This window comes from Nematolebias whitei, chromosome 1, assembly GCF_014905685.2.
Source record: "Nematolebias whitei isolate Nwh7 chromosome 1, NemWhi1, whole genome shotgun sequence".
Classification (NCBI taxonomy): domain Eukaryota; kingdom Metazoa; phylum Chordata; class Actinopteri; order Cyprinodontiformes; family Rivulidae; genus Nematolebias; species Nematolebias whitei.
In genome coordinates, this window is record NC_056498.1 from 15,996,333 (window position 1) to 16,013,249 (window position 16,917).

A 16,917-nucleotide genomic window follows, 5' to 3' on the forward strand; every position below is an offset into this window, starting at 1 on the left:
AAACAACCATTCACTCTCTCACTCACACATAGGGACAATTTAGAGTTACCAATCAGCCTAACATGCATGTTTTTGGTCTGTGGGAGGAAACCGGAGCACCCGGAGAAAACCCACGCATGCACTGAGAGAACATGCAAACTCCACCCAGAAAGGCTCCTGGACCGGGGTTTGAACCAAGGACCTTCTCGCTGAGAGGCAGCAGCTCTACCAGTTGCGCCACCGTGCTGCCCGGCTTGCTTCCAGTAATGACAAAAAAAAATAAATTCTATAAATTTACAACACATTTATAGTTTTAAGCTCCATCTTCACTACTCCAGATAATTTTATTAAACATGCCATTTTCTCTGGAAAAAACTGATTATATGTGCAAGATTTTAACTAATTTGCTGACTTTACCAGTAGGTAGTGATAATGTTCATAAAGCATAACATAAAATTCAAAAACTGAAGTTCGCCTCAAGATTCTCCCAAAGATATTTTTAATGACTTTTGCAATATTTTTTTCCCACAATTTTTAATAATTTCAGCACATTTAAAATATGATTGCAGCAGGAACAAGATGAAGTGAGAAGTGCATTAAATGTAAAAATGGTTTCAAATATGTTTTGTTAGAGCAAGAGATGGTAGACATGCATGAAAGGGGTTCCTACCAGGTGCGATTCTAGTATATTCCCATCAGGGGTGCTCAGCCCCCAGTGTTGACAATAGCTTTTGGCTTGAACAACGAAGTAGCCATTGGCATCAGAAGCATTTGTAAAGTGGGGGGGGGGGGGAACACACTGGTGGTGGGGGGGGGGGGGGGGGGGGGTCTGGGGGGGTCTTCCACCAGAACAGTTTGAATAAAGTAGATGCCATTTCCTGCTTTCTGATGTATTTTAATGGAGTTTTAAACGTCTACTTTTACCAACATGAATAAAAACTTGATTCAGTAACTATTATAAAGAGCATGGCACAAGACGTAGAGTAAGCTAGCGGCGCGTAATACAGATGCGCTAGCTAAGATGCTATAGATGTAGCGCTCCGCTTTACATTACACAACCTTATAAACGCTTTGTACAAAATCTGTTTAGTGTTAACTGATCATAACAAAGATTAAACTTATGCAGCCAGAAGTTGCAACATAGCTATACAGCAGTCCCTTGCTACTTCGTGGTTTGACTTTCGCAGACTCACACTTTCGCAGTTTTTCAAAGCAAGATTGGACATGACACACATTTGACTGATTGATGGCTAAGCCACGCAAGCGGCATGGATTGTTTATTTAAACTAAATTATTTTAAATGATTTAGCACTGGGAGAAGCTCCCTTCTGCAGCATGTCGTGATCTCAGCTCTCTGCCAGCGATTGCATCTGAGAAGTGGGTGTGGCAGAGAGCTAAAATCATGACATGCTGTGCTCTTTTAGAGCGTTTAGAGTTTAGAAACATTGTTTAGAATTTGCAAGAGTGAGGGGAGGGTTTAAAATGCCTTTATACATACAAACATGCATACATATATATATACTAAAATAAACTACTACTTACTACTACTACTTCTACCACTATTCCTACTTCATGGATTTTCACTTATCGCAGGGGGCTGGGAACGGAACACCCGCGATAAACAAGGGACTACTGTAAATTGTATTCCACCCTCTAGACTCTCAGAGTAAATCCTCCAGTATACTGCCTCATACGTCCATACGCAGAGGTACAAGCGTACCCCCCAGGGCATGTCCGTGCAAAGATCAATTTGTACGCGGTGTCGCCCGGCGATGGACTGTTTTGTATGCAACACCATTGTATTAAATTCCCCTTCTTCATCCCTGATCTGTCCTTTTCTTTTGTTTTTTTGCCAAGAGTCAGTGATCTCCTCCTCCTCTGTTGACTCCATGACTGAAATGGTGAGAAATGAAGGAATTTGTCACGAGTGAATTAAACTCGGGTCCAGTGTGGCTGCGAGAGGATCTGGAGATTTCCTGGTGGGCTGGTCTGATGTGTGGGCTGCAACATATAAACACAGAACACTGCTGTGGCTGAGGCTGCCAGCGCTAGTTTTTTTTCCCCCGACCTGTCAATCAATCCAGTAGGCGTGTCAGCAAATGACCAATCGGCGACCTCAATTTGTCCCGAAGGTAAACGCCCCTTGTCTGTGAAGCTGCTCTGCAGCTGCTCAGGGTGTATGATGGAGTCTGAACCCTCTGCGTACAGTACACGTGTACGTACGCGTGAATGGACGGACGCGGCAGTATACTGGGGGCTTAACACTGTTTGAGTTTCATGTTCTCCACTGACAACGTTTAACCACGTTTTTCTGATGATTTTTCACAAAATTCCTCTGACCGCAAAGTGTTTGTAATGCAAAACCCTGACAATGCTGTCAGATGAAAAGGGGGTGGAGCTCCTGCAGGTAAGGGGTGTGTCATTTCGGGACAAATTGAGATTGCTGATTGATCAGTTGCTGAAAAGCCTGCTGGATTGATTGACAGGTGGCATCAAGGATCTGACACATGCCAAAGGAAAAAAAAAATCTTAGATTTTCCTGGCCCGTTTAAGAGTGTCATCATTTATTCCATTTTTATTCCAAATTTATTCAGTATTTTGGTGAATCTAAGGTTTGAGAACTGTTTCCTTTAACATCCTAATGATGGTTTGTTTATTTTTCAGGGGTGCTGAGTTAAAATTTCGGTGTGCTTGAGCACCCTCAAAAAGAGGTTAAAATCGCAACAGGCTCCTTTAAAAAATGTCACCAACACTTTGTTTTTGGGTTTTATTTTAAAATTATTCGGAGTAGTGTGAATGGGAGTTTAATGTGAGAGGAAGCCTATTTAGTTGAATTGTTACTCTTCAAGGTAAACTGAAAATGGTTTAGGACAAATCTAATTGTTAACTGTCGAGTTGTATCAAATGTATATTGTTGTTCAAGTGTACAATCTTTTGTTGTGGCATCTTTTTTTTTAAATTTAACCAAGTTTACCAGCTGTTTTTACAAAGTTTCTCATTCACACAGCTGCAATGCTTGGTGCTGTCATCAAGAGTAACTTTGTTTCCAGACTATTTATATATAACAGTAATAAAGCATTCTGCGTGTTAGACTTAAACTTGATTTAGCTTCAAACTACATCTTTAAGTGGGACCCTGTGTACAAAATTTTGTTCCATCACATGTACCACATATGATACAAATGACCATAAAGAAACCTTGACATTGACCTTAAATGATGTCAGTGTTTCCCCTAGATTATTTGCCATGGCAGGGCGCTCATCTCTTCTGTGATTTTTGTCTGGGGGTGGACACGGAGACATGTCTGAGCTGTGCACTGTTTGTACCAACAATTTTTGGGGGGGAAGGGTGGACCGCACAGTTCAGCGTGAGGGATGAGGCAGTATGAGCGCTGCCACTAACTTTTAGCTAGCACGCCTATATTGCGTACCGCTATCTTCACGCTATGATGGAGGGGGGTAGAATTCAGTAGGCAGGGCGCTCCGTTTTGTTGACAGGGTGTAGCGCCCTGCTTGTATAATGGTAGGGGAAACTCTGGATGTAAAATTTAGTCATGTCACAGATGAGTCATACTTCCAGTGACTGCTCCTTACTGCCATTTCCGCCAGCTACTCAGCTACTTACATCTGGCTGGTTGTGTGATAGAGAGACCTCCTATTCTCTCTTTAAAAAAAAAACATGGCAGCGTAAACGATTGCACCAGTGTCCTGGACAAACAACGAGGTGCCGTTATTGCTGAACTGATACAAGCAGTCCTGCTGTGATGATCAAGGAGTCACTCTGCTGAAAACAAAAAAATCCAGAGCTGGGGAAGACTGGGGCTGGTCTAGGCCGGACCAGGCTTTAACTTCCTAGGACCTGGTATCCACATATGCAGGAGTTCAGGTCTTAGGAGGTTAAATCAATTCAGTTTATTTATATAGCACCAAGTCACAACAGAAGTCATCTTAGGGCACTGAACAGAAACATTCATATAAATAGTAAAAGTTGTCTATCTAAGGAAGCCAGCAGATTGTGTTGAAAGTTCATTCAGTTTCCCATCATGAGCAAGCACAACGGCAACAGTGGAAAGGAAAAACTTCCTTTTAACAGGAAGAAACCTCCAGCAGAACCAGGCTCAGGATGAGTGGCCATCTGCTTCAACCGGCTGGGTTTGAGAGGACAGGAAGGAGAAATGAACGAACGCAGAATGACAGGTGCAGGTGTACCCCCTATTGGAAGAAAGACAAAAGACAAAACATATGTTAAGGACAGAAATAATTACAAATACAAACAAGTAGAGCAAGTAAAAACAGCGACAGAGTGAGGAAATGTGGTCACTTTGTCCTCCAGCAGGCTAAGCCTATAGCAGAATAACTAAGGGACAGCTCAGGAAAGCCAACCCAACTCTAACTATAGGATTTATCCAAAAGGAAAGTCTTAAGCCCGGTCTTAAAACTGGACAATGTGTCAATCTCATGGACAGAAACTGGAAGTTGGTTCCACAAGAGAGGAACCTGATAACTGAAAGATCTGCCTCCCATTCTGATTTTGGAAACTCTAGGAACAACAAGTAAACTTGCCGTCTGAGAGCGAAGTGCTCTGTTAGAAAAATATTGAACAATAATATATCAAATATAAGATGGAGCTAGGTTGTTGAGAGCTTTGTAGTTTAGAAGTAAGATTTTGAATTCAGTTCTGGATTTGTCAGGGAGCCAATGGAGAGAAGCTAAAACTGGAGAAATATGATCTCTCCCACTAACTCCAGTTAAGACTCTGGCAGCAGCATTTTGGATCAACCGAAGACATTTTAAAGAAGTATTTGGACACCCAGATAATAAACCGTTGCAATAGTCTAGTCTAGACATGACAAATGCATGGACCAGTTTTTCTGCATCAGTTTTAGAAAAGATGTTTCTAATTTTAGCGATATTACACATTACAATTCATTAGAGGCTTTTGACGCTGTAGTCCGTTGGGCCATTATTTCTTCAGGCATTTTATACTAACTGCTTGGTCAACATGAAACAAAGTTTTTATTCAACAAGACGAAGTTTTAATAAATTTTTTAAGACTGTACGCAGAACTAAACTAAAGCAGGTAAACTGATACAATACACATAAAAATCCAACACTTTTAACTGGCACATGACCAATGATGATGGCATCATGTGACCAGTGGTTTATCTTATTGTGTTGAAGCATAAAAGCTATTTAGGTTTTCAAGAAAAAAAAGTTTACACATTAAGACATAATTTTTCAGCTTTTGCCTTTTATGTGCTGATTGTTGATAATGTGGCACTTCTCTGACCAGCAGACTCAAGTTCTAACGCTCCAACTGGCTGAAATACCAGTACCCGGTGAAGAGACACAACTGTACCCTCTGGATGTATGTGTGATTTTCTTCAGCGGTACAATGCACATCATTACTGATGATTGTCTATAATTAAATAATTGATTTTAACAAATGCTTGAGATAAAAGTGGGTTCTTTCCAGGATGAAGAGGAGCTGTTATCTTGGTGGAAAACTGTTGAGGGTTTGTCAGATTTTTTAATAATCATCTTTTGTTTTTGTTTTTTTTTTGCTGCTGAAATGTTATATCGATATAAAACCTGTCTTTCTGTGTTTTAGGGTGGGATGGGTGGAATCAGGCAAAAAAAGACGGCGAAGCTGAAGAGTATGTAAACTAAAAATGTTTTAGATTTAGTTTTATGCTTTTAAAATGTTTAGTTTTTTTCAGAATACCTCATCATTTACAGTCTGTTTTAGATCAGCTAAATTGTTTCTTCTTGACAGAATAGATTTTTGTAAATGTCTACACTGTCATGTACGTGTTTGTCGTTGACAGGATTTAATTGCCCTTTTTTTTCTAGTGTGGTTGAAGAGGCGGCTGATCGAGTCTTCATGGCAGCGCGTCTTTTTGTTCGCGTTTTCAACCAGCGGGGCGCTTCACTCCAGCAGCGCATCCTGGAACTCCTTGCCTTGGCCGACGCCGCAGACAACTTCCATAAAAAAACGGTCACAGCTAGCATGGGCGGGGGGTTGGCGAGCGTCGCAGGGTCTGTCACCACCATCACCGGTCTCATTCTGGCCCCCTTCACAGCGGGAACGTCGCTCATCGTCACAGCCGTGGGCATCGGCATAGCTACAGCCGGCGGTGTGACGAGCGCGTCGGCCAACATCACCGACACGGTCCACTCAAAGACGGATCGTAACAAGGTGGAGAAGATGATTCATGACTACCAGGAAGAGATCAGGGATATCAGGGAGTGCCTAGAGTTCTTACAGGTGAGGACTTGACCAGGTGGTCAGTTTTCAGTCCTATTAATATAAACATATATGCAAAGCATTTTTGTGCTTGAGAAAAAAAATCTTTGAGATTTTGAGGATTTGGTCTTAAATCGTATTAACAAAATGCAAATGGCTCCACTTATTTTCAACAAACCCCTTAATATGAGTCTGTGTTATCTGAATTTATAGCGTTAACACATTAACAGCCAAAACTTGCTAAAAGGTTTTGTTTTTTTTATAACTGCATCAACAGACCCTTTCCAAAAAATTTGAACATCATGGAAAAGTTGTTTAACTTCCATAATTCCATTCAAAACGTTAATATTTAATAGGTGATAGATTCAGGGCCCACAATTTAAACAATTTCAAGTATTTATTTGTTTATTTTTACATAATTTGGGCTTCCAGCTCATGAAACCCACAAAAACAGGACTTCAAAAATTAGAATATTGTGAAGACATCAGGCCACACTACTCAATGTTGGTAGAAAAAAAATAGGATCACAACAAAGCAATCAAAATATGGTACTTTCAAAATGATATGTCAATCTTCAATACTTAGTTGGGAATCCCTTTGCCTTAATCACTGCCTCGATGCGACGTGGCATTGATGCAATCAGCCTGTGGCATTGCCTGGGAGTTATGGAAGCCCAGATTTCCTTCATGCTGTCAGCTCTCCTTTGTTGTTGAGTCTGGTGCTCCTCATTTTCCTCTTTATAATACTCCATAGATTCTCAATGGGGTTTAGATCCGGCGAGTTGTCTGGCTAGTCAAGCACTGTGGCATGGGCATCAAACCAGGTTTTGGTGCTTCTGGCAGCATGGGCAGGGGACAGGTCCTGCTGGAAGATGAAATCTGCATCTTCATACAGATCCTCAGCAGAAGGAATCATGAAGTCCTCTAAAACATTCTGGTAGACTGTTGCAGTGACCTTGGATTTAAGAAAGCAGAGTTTATAAACACCTGCACCGGACATTGTCCCCAAATCATGACTGACTGTGGATATTTTACACTGGACCTCAAGCAGTATGAGCTCTGTTCCTCACCCTTCTTCCTCCAAACCCTTGGACCTTGATTTCCGAATGAAAGGCACACTTTAAAAGAAAAGAAGACAGAGGAACCCGACAGTTGTAGCCCATCTCCCAGATGCGTCTGAATGTGGTGGTTTTGAAGCTGTGTCTCCCGCCTCAGTCCACTCTTTCTGGATCTCTGCCAGATTCTGGAATCTTCTCTGTTTGATAATCCACTGAAGACCATGGTCATCTCTTACTGGTGCATCTTCTCCTGCCACATTTTGCCCTTCCACTAGACTTTCCATTGATATGCTTGGACACAGCACTCTGTGAACAGCCATCCTCCTTAGCTATGAACTTTTGTAGCTTACCCATCCTATGGAGGGTATCAGTGATGGTCTTCTGGCCAGTTGTTATGTCTGCAGTCTTCCCCATATTGAACCGAACTGAGACAATTGAATCAAACTGAAGCAATTTAATGACACCTAGAGAAACATGTGCAGGTGCTTTGAGTTTAGTAGATGATCAGTGTGTCACACTCAGTTTAAAACATTCATGTCCTGCAACATTTGGGCTGATTTCTCCACAGTATTCAAATTTTTGAAATCCTGTTTTTGTGGGTTTCATGAGCTGGAAGCCCAAATTATGTAAAAATAAAAAAATAAAAACTTGAAATTGTTTAAATTGTGGGTCCTGAATCTATCATCTATTAAAAAACTTTTTGAATGGAATTATGGAAGTTAAACAACTTTTCCATGATATTCTAATTTTTTTGGAAAGGGTCTATATACGACGGAGCTTTAGGGCCATGCCAAGAAAAAAAAAATTAAAAGCCATAAAATTACGAGAATAAAGTCCTAGTATTACGAGAATAAAGTTGAAAAAAGTCTTAATATTATGAGAATAAAGTCGTACGAGACGTCTTTTTTTTTACAGCTCTCGTTTATTTTATTTTTTTATCCATGAGTCGGATCCACAATGCGACCTGTCAATCAATCCAGTAGGCGTGTCAGCAAATGTCCAATCCAAAGCTAAATGAGTCGTAATATTAGCCGAACTCCGACACGATAATGCAGGGTTTACTGCATTTTAACTGTGGTAAAATGAAGCATGTTGAGCATCTTGTTAAATTGTAATCTGGTATTGGTTTTTCAAATGAGATAATTAATCTGTCAACACATCAGCATCAGATTATTATCAGTATCAGAATTTTGAACCTGCTTATAGTAAGGTGGTATGCTCTGATTGGCTGCAGCGCAGCTCTCTGCAGGTAAGGATCATTTAAGTGAATTTCAGGTTCACTAATTATCTTTCAGATCGGAGGGAATGTGTTCAACATAATGGTATTTCCTCCAGTTATTTAACAGTTAACAATGGTGTACCACAAGGCTTAAGCCCCCAGTATACTGCTGCGTACATCCATACGCAGAGGTACGCACGTACGTACGCAGAGGTACGTGCGTACCCCCCAGCGTACCCTCCATGCAAAGCTCAAATTTTTACGACCACATACGCGTACACGGTGTCGCACAATAAACTGCCCAGCGACGGACTGTTTTGTATGCGACACCAATGTATTAAATCCCCCTTCTTCATCTCTGATCTGGCCTTTACTTTTGTTTTTTTGCCAAGAGGCAGTGATCTCTTCCTCCTCCGTTGACACCTTGACTGAAATGGTGAGAAATGGAGGAATTTGTCACGAGCGAATTAAACTCAGGTCCAGCGTGGCTGCAGGAGGGTCTGGAAATTTCCTGGTGGGCTGGTCTGATGTGTGGGCTGTAGAGCCAGCGCTTTCTGTTTTTTAAAATTTTTAAGATCTTTTTATTAACAACATATAAACACAGAACACCGCTGCGGCGGAGGCTGCCAGCGCTTGCTTTTTTTCTTTTTTCCGACCTGTCAATCAATCCAGTAGGCGTGTCAGCAAATGACCAATCGGCGACCTCAATTTGTCCCGAAGGTAAATGCCCCTTGTCTGTGAAGCTGCTCTGCAGCTGCTTTGGGTGTACGCTGGAGTATCATGTCTGAACCCTCTGTGTACAGTACACGCGTACGTACGCGTGAACGGACATACGCGGCAGTATACTGGAGCCTTTAGTCTTAGGAGCCACCCTCTTTACAATCTACATAGGCAATGTAGGTCAGAGCATTCCTGATGCATCCTTACATTTCTTTGCTGATGACACAGTTGTTTATTGTTGAATTAAAAAAGTTGCTAACGTTTTCCAGCTTTTGCAATACGCCTTCGACAGATTTGTTCCATCTCAAACTTTTCCTAAATGCCGACAAAACCAAAGGCATACTTTTTTCAAACAGGAAGTCGGTCCCAGCAGTCCTTCCTCTGATTTTATCCTCAACTGGTGTCCCTGTTGAGTTTGTTTATTCCTATAAATACTTGGGTATCTTGGTCTATTCTCATCTCTCCTTTAAGCTTCGCGTAGAAAACCTAGTAAAGAAACTGAAAGTTAAACTGGGTTTCTTTTTCAGGAACAGATCCTGTCTAACTCTGAACGCGAGGAAATGCCTTGTAACTGCGACTTTCCTTCTCTCCATTGACTACGGTGACATTATTTACATTAACGCTCACACAAACACTCAGCAGATGTTGGATGTTGTCTATCATGGTGCGCTAAGATTCATAACTGGCTGTAGCTACCGTACCCATCACAGCACCCTGTATTCACTGGTTAACTGGTCATCATTAACTTCATGCAGACTTTCCCACTGGTACATTTTCATCTTTAAATCACTTCTTGGTCTGTTGCCATCTCCTACTACCTGCGTGAGTGCAGCTACAGCGTGTGCTCTCAGGACATCATTATATGCAGTGTCCCCTCAGTGCAGACTGAACTAGGCAAAAGGGCCTTCTCCTACTCCGCTCTTGTTTCCTGGAATATCTTGCAAAAAGATCTGAAGCTCTCAATCTTGACCTCTAAGTGGCTTTAAATGTCTGTTAAGTTCCTGGCAAAAACCAATGAAGACATGTTCTTGATCTTAGTTTTCTACACCACCTTACAATCTAGCTGGGGGGGGGGGGGGGGGTTCTCGCTACTTTTCCTTTTGATTGTCCTTTTGGCTGCCATTTTATTTTAACTTGTTAAAAAAAAAATCGTACGTATCTTTTATGATTGTCTATTGTTGTCTTTGTTGTCCACTGTTGTCATCACTCTGTTAAAAAAAATTCAGGTCTCTCTTGTAAATGAGTCCCCGAGGCTCAATGGGATTAACCTGTATAAATAAAGGTTGAATGCATTTAGCTTCGGATTGGTCATTTGCTGACACGCCTACTGGATTGATTGACAGGTTGCATTGTGGATCCGACACGTGGGAAAAAAAATAAATAAACGAAAGCTGAAAAAAAAAGTCTCGTACAACTTTATTCTCATAATATTAAGACTTTATTCGACTTTATTCTCGTAAATTTATAGCTTTTAATATTTTTTCGTAGTGTGGCCCTAAAATTCTTTCATACATCTATGTTATGCTACTTTAAAAATTTATTTTCCACAGTTTTTTCCATTTTTCCATTCATGTTTGATATTTAATGTGGATGTTATTGCCACCTAGTGGCAAGATTTATGTAGTGCAACATTTTTGTAAAAGCATGAAAGTTTAAATTTTATCCAGAGTAGTGTAGACATAACTTAGGATGCAAAGGCCTAAATATTTTTTGTTCTACTTTTTTCTTCACTCATCTAACCTAAAGGAAGGGATGGAGACGCTTCAAGACTGGAACTTTGAGAAGTACGCTGAAAGCATCTCACAGAAGCACCTAAACCAAAACGTCAAACACGTAATGAAAGAGGGTGGTCGAGCCGGCAAGGCTTTAGTGATCAACACGGAGAGTCTGATTAGCACCGTCCAGGTCTTGGGCGTTGCTGGTGGTGCTGCTAAAGCTGCACAGGTAATGAGCATCACTACTGGAGTTATGGCCGGCCTCTTCCTGGCTCTCGATGTGTTTTTCCTGGCGAAGGATTCTATGGAGCTGAAAAAGGGAGCCAAGACTGAGTTTGCTGCTAAGATCCGTGAGGTTTGTAAGGACCTGCAGGATGGACTGCTGGAGCTGAACAGAATCAAGGAACAGCTGCAAAAAACCATGGACGGGATAGAAGTGGAGGTTGAGGAGGGCGAAGATGACGAGCTGTTGAAGGCGAATTTGAAGAGACTTGTTGAGCTTGGGGAGTGAAGGACGATGAAGTGATTAAATCAAACCCTCTGTGACCCAAATTAAATAAAAATGGAGTTTCAGGAAAATACATTTTCAGTAGTTTTAGCTGTTACGAAAGATGCTGCATGGCATATTTTTATGAAAGTTATATTAGGGGGAAGGGGGTATTTTATTGAAGGGGCAGCTGTGGCTGAGTGGTTAGAGCAGTCGTCCTCCAATGGGAGAGTTGGGGGTTTGATTCCACCAGCAGTCGCATGTTGAAGTGTCTCTGGGCAAGACACTGAACCCCTCATTGCCTCCAATGTGTGCCCCATCGATGTATGAATGTGATAAAGCTCTGATTAGTCTTTGTATAGATCTAGTAGAGTGCTGTATGAATGGATAAATGAGGGCACAGATTGTTGTAAAGAGCTTTGAGTGGCTTGATTAGATAGAAAGGTGCTATATAAGTGCAGTCCCTTTACCATTTGTAGTAAAGTTTAAACATTTCTTGAAATAATAAATGCACTATGAGTATAGAGTTACTGTGTTACAGTTGTTGTTGGATCTCTTTGTAATAAAAGTAGTTAACCTGTCTGTCTAATCACATGACTGCGGCATTGTGAAACGTTTAACCTGATACTGGGCAGATGGAGGGAACAAATGTTCAGCGGGTGGGAGTGGTGTGTGCTCTCTCAGCAATGCCTGCGTGAAGGCCTGACAAAAATGTGGACGAACAACCCTGGTTAGCTTAAAAGCTTGTTTACGCAAACCTTAAGAATTCCCCTTTTCTTTTGTTGTCAACATGTTCATTAAATTGCAACTAGTGAGTTTAACATATTTCATGGACAGGTGATGAGTAACGCATGCTAGTGTGTTTGATAGATAAGGTATATGAGAAGAGTGTTGGTTCAAACTAGAACGTATTTTACTTTTACTACAAATAAAATACAGTACGTTGACACGTCTTGCTGGTCAAAAGACATGGCGAGGTTCATGAAATGTGCACGTTTAGTGATAAAAATATGATAAATCTAACAACTTCAACTCTAAAGCAACTGAAACAACTAGTTGGAAAAATACCCCAGCCTAAGGCTGTTTACACTAACAGAGTGCAGCAGTGCTTGAATGTTTGAGGAAATAACCTTAACCCATAAAGTTTAATTGCTTCGTACAAGACTAACTTGTCTTCTTGGAGAACTCCACAACAACACTAGCATTTGTCAACTTCGTGTTTTAGCTGAATTTAGGTTAGACTTAATTTAAAACAGGATACAGTTGTCTTCACATGATATTCTGTCCTTTATGCTGCAAAACTTATTCTCATGATGCTTTGTGCTGTAGTTGGCAAAGTTTTCACCAAAATCATGAGCTTTAACTGTAGGTCAACAAGAAAATGCTTTCAGATTTTAATTCACTGCAAGTTTGTGCGATGCTTCCTACCTCTGACCTTCTATGTCTTTGTGCTTGCTCAGGATGGGAGACTGAGATAAGATAAAATTTTATTGTCTACCACAATTGTGGCAGAAATTCTCCCTAGACATGCTTTACATTCATCATACATAAGTGAAGATTCAACACAATCTGCTGCTTCCTTACATAGAAAACTTTTACTAATCGGCTTTTAGAATAGATGTGGATGCTTCTGCACAGTGCCCTGAGACAACTTCTATTGTGACTTGGAGCTATAGAAATAAACTGAACAGAAATTACGTGTATAGTTTGCATGTTCTCAAGGGTTTTCTTCGACTACTCCAGTTTCCTCTCAGTCACCCCATGCAGGTTAGATGAGATTACTCTAAACTGACCCTTAGGTGGAAGGATGGGTGCATGATTGGCGGCATGTTCCTGTGCAGAGCGGAGACCTGTTCAGGATGTGATACACTGAGACTTTGGGAAGGCACAGCAGCAACAATCCAGCCTCAGTTCACACTAAACTCTGGTCCCCAGCACTTAATCTATGCTCAATCAGCAAATCTGGGACCTACGGTCTAAAAAGTCATACACAGATTCACTGATATGCACCATTTAATGTATTTACTAGTTGGAAACAGAAAAGGTCCAAAACATGAACATATGCATACTCACAAAATATTTATATGAATTTGGCACTCTTTGTAAAATATAAAATGAACAATAGAAACAATTATCCTGAATTATATAAATGGTGCAACAGTTACAGGAACTTGGGTGTGCACCTGACAGCTGGGGAAACAACACCACCAGCCTGATGAAAAAAGCTCATCAGAGACTCTACTTCCTCAGGCGGCTGAGATGAGCTGGACTGCGAAGCTCAGTTCTCACCTCCTTCTACAGGTGTGCAGTGGAGAGCATCCTGTGCTCCAGCATCAACATGTGGCATGGAGGCTGCACAGCTGCAGAAAGAAAAGCTTTGCAGAGAGTGGTGAAGGCTGCACAGAAGTCTGTTGGAGTCAGCCTCCCCACCATCATAGACATCTACACCTCCAGATGCAGGAAGAGGGCCACCTGCATCATGAAGGACCCCACTCACCCAGCACACACACTTTTTGCCCCGCTCCCCTCAGGAAGGAGGTTAAGGAGCATTAAGTGTAGAACCAATTTCTTACTGCTGTATTCATACCCATCTGCTCACACGGACTCATGTTCATGCTGCTGTTGTTCGGCGTATTGTTTTGCACTATTAAGTGTTTAGCATATTTCTTGGTTTGGTGTATTTCTTTGTTTATATCTTGGATCCTTGGTACAGTTGCTTCTACAATATGTATTATGGGGAGTATTTGCGACCTTGTGTACACAATTTAGTTCCACCTCGTACCACATGTGATGCGAATGACAATAAAGAACCATGGACCTTGAAGAGTTTACTCTAAAACAGGGGTGTCCAGTCCTGGTCCTGGAGAGCCACTATCCTGCATGTTTAGGATATTTCTTTGCTCTAACACACCAAGTTTGAACCACTGGGTGACTAACAGGCTTCTGCAGAACATGAAAAGAGAATTTAACCGTTGAATCAGGCATGTTGGAGCATAGAAACAAGCCAAACATGCAGGACAGTCGCCCTCCAGGACCAGGATTGGACAGCCCTGCTCTAGTTGTTTCCCAGATGTGTTACTATGCAGTTCTGAAATGCAGGTCCACACTCGGTGTAAACAAAACGCACATCTAAACACGACAAAAATTACATGAAAGCTTAGGCCAGTTGATGAACCAACAGTAGGCTGAGTGTAGTCTGTGCAGGTAAACAAATATGACAGAAACAAAGAAAGTAGAAACCCATAGAAGATGATTTGGTGGAAATATGAAAAAAAACGCAAAAAAAAAGAGAAAACCGAATAAGACATCAGTCAATATCAATATTAGGAATCAAATAGAACAGTGGAGCGCCACAAAAATAGAGCTTGACATTCAAACGCTTTCTGCTTTTGTTTGACCGGTAAGTTTGTCGTATCATTGCTTTTTCATTTTAAGTTCAAGGTTGAAGGTTGTTTATTGTCATTCACATCTCTTGCGGTACATGAGGGGGAACAAAATTGTGAACTCAAGGTCCTAGTTACACCCAAAAATAGCAAAAATATAAAGAATAAAAAGATCTGAGTCTGATGCTCAGAACATTCATAATTCACAGTTTGTCGTTTGTCCTTATGCTCTAAATGTGTTTCAGTTTAAATTGTTACAAACCTATCTGCCTGCTCAACAAATAGGAGTTTAAATACAACCAACAAATCAATAGTGTTGAACTGTGGAGCTTGTCTGTGTGTGTTGTCCTTGGACAAATAATAGTTGGCATCACGTCACAATTTTATTCTTTGAAAATTGTTAATTATGGATACATTAATTACAAGTTGTACAAATGTATCTAATTAGTTTGATATTTTTTGGGGCTAGTCTTCAAAGCAGACCTTTTACAGACATGGACACTGGAAGTACAGATCGGAACAGCTGGTTATGTCCTAAAACCGAAAGTCCCGGAGTAAATCCGCCAGTCCAACCTGAACTTGTTGAGCATTTCTACAGAAACTTTAATGGCTGTGTAAAAAAAAAAAGCAGAGCATTAAACAAGGTTGGATTTTATTTGGCACAATGAATGTTTGAAACGTCCAGTGAAAAGCCATTCAGATCACCGTGGATCATTTCTAAGCACACTTTCAAAGGTCACAGTTACTACAGGCCCATGTATTATATATCAAAATATGTATGTTTATTTGATAATAATAAATGAGATAAATACTGTTGTATGGGGAAGGATTGTAAGTAATCTATAAAAGTCAAGAAGAATACAATTGAGGTGTCATCCTTCTAAACATCTACCTAAAACCAACATCTTAAAGTAAAAAGCATGAAGAGTGACTATTTATCAAAATGGAGTATTTTTATTTTTCATTTCAACAAATTACCAAAATACATCCACATTTTTAATTTTGTCATTGTAGGAAAAAACCCAAATTTGTGATTGAAAGTTTTCCATTTTACACCGAATGAATGGGTGTGTGGTAATTCATCATAGCTACAGCCATCCCAAGAATCTGACGGAACTGAAACAGTTTCTAAATGAGGTCATGGTCTCAAAGTCCTCTTTGGTCTTTTGCAGGCCTGACGCGCTGGGGCCAGAAAAGCCGGTTAGACCTTAATGCAACTGAACAATCAACCCAAAAAGCACGCTTACTTTGCAAGCCTGAATGTTGTAAAACACACAAAGCACCATTACATTCTTTCAGACTGTGAATACTGCACAATGCTGCAACTTGCACAACCCAGAGTATCGGCTTGCACTTCAGTTTGGCTACTGGACTATCTGAGTTCACTGGGACTCAGGTACACCAATTATTGGGTTATCAAGTGGGTGCTTAAGGGGTGCTGTTTGTAAAGTTACAGTCTAAAATTATCAGCAGTATTTTGGTTTATTTAGCCTTTCATAAGAAAAAAAGTAGTTTTTTTCCCCAATGTCACATTTTCACCATGTTATTCATACATTTATAAATGTCATAGTTCTAAACCAAATATTAAATTTACAAGCTAAATGTTTAGTTTACAAACTAAATACTTAACTTACAAGTTAAATATTTAGTTAGCAAGCTAAATATTTTGCTCCATGCAAAATATTTAGTTTCCAAGCTAAATGTTTACGTCCAAGCTAAATGTTTAATTTCCAAACTAAATATTTAACATGCAAGTTAAATATTTAGTTAGTGAACTAAATATTTATGTGTAAATTAAATATTTACTTTCCAAGCTAAATATGTATTTTCAACCTAAGCATTTATTTTATAAGCTAAGTATTTAATTCATAAACTAAATATTTAATTTGCTAGCCAAATATTTAGCTCAACCTACATATTTAACTTGCAAGTTGCTCCAAGCTAAATATTTAGTTAGAAAATTAAATATATATTTTGGAAATTAAATGTTTAAGCTTGGAAAATAAATATTTACGTCAGAGATAAGTATTTAGTTAGCAAATTCAATATTTAGTTTAGGAATTAAATGTTTAGCTTAGAAATTACATATTTAGTTTGAAAATTAAATGTTT

General features: G+C 40.2%; 1 protein-coding gene across 1 annotated transcript; it reads left to right on the forward strand.

Annotated features, from left to right (window-relative positions):
- The first annotated feature begins 5,250 nt into the window (after positions 1-5,250).
- LOC119416131 (apolipoprotein L6-like) lies at positions 5,251-11,447 on the forward strand. Its single transcript, XM_037683324.1, has 4 exons — positions 5,251-5,346; positions 5,590-5,609; positions 5,832-6,246; positions 10,968-11,447. The coding sequence occupies exons 1-4, from the start codon at positions 5,251-5,253 to the stop codon at positions 11,445-11,447; spliced, it is 1,011 nt and encodes a 336-aa protein (XP_037539252.1).
- The last annotated feature ends 5,470 nt before the right edge of the window (positions 11,448-16,917 follow it).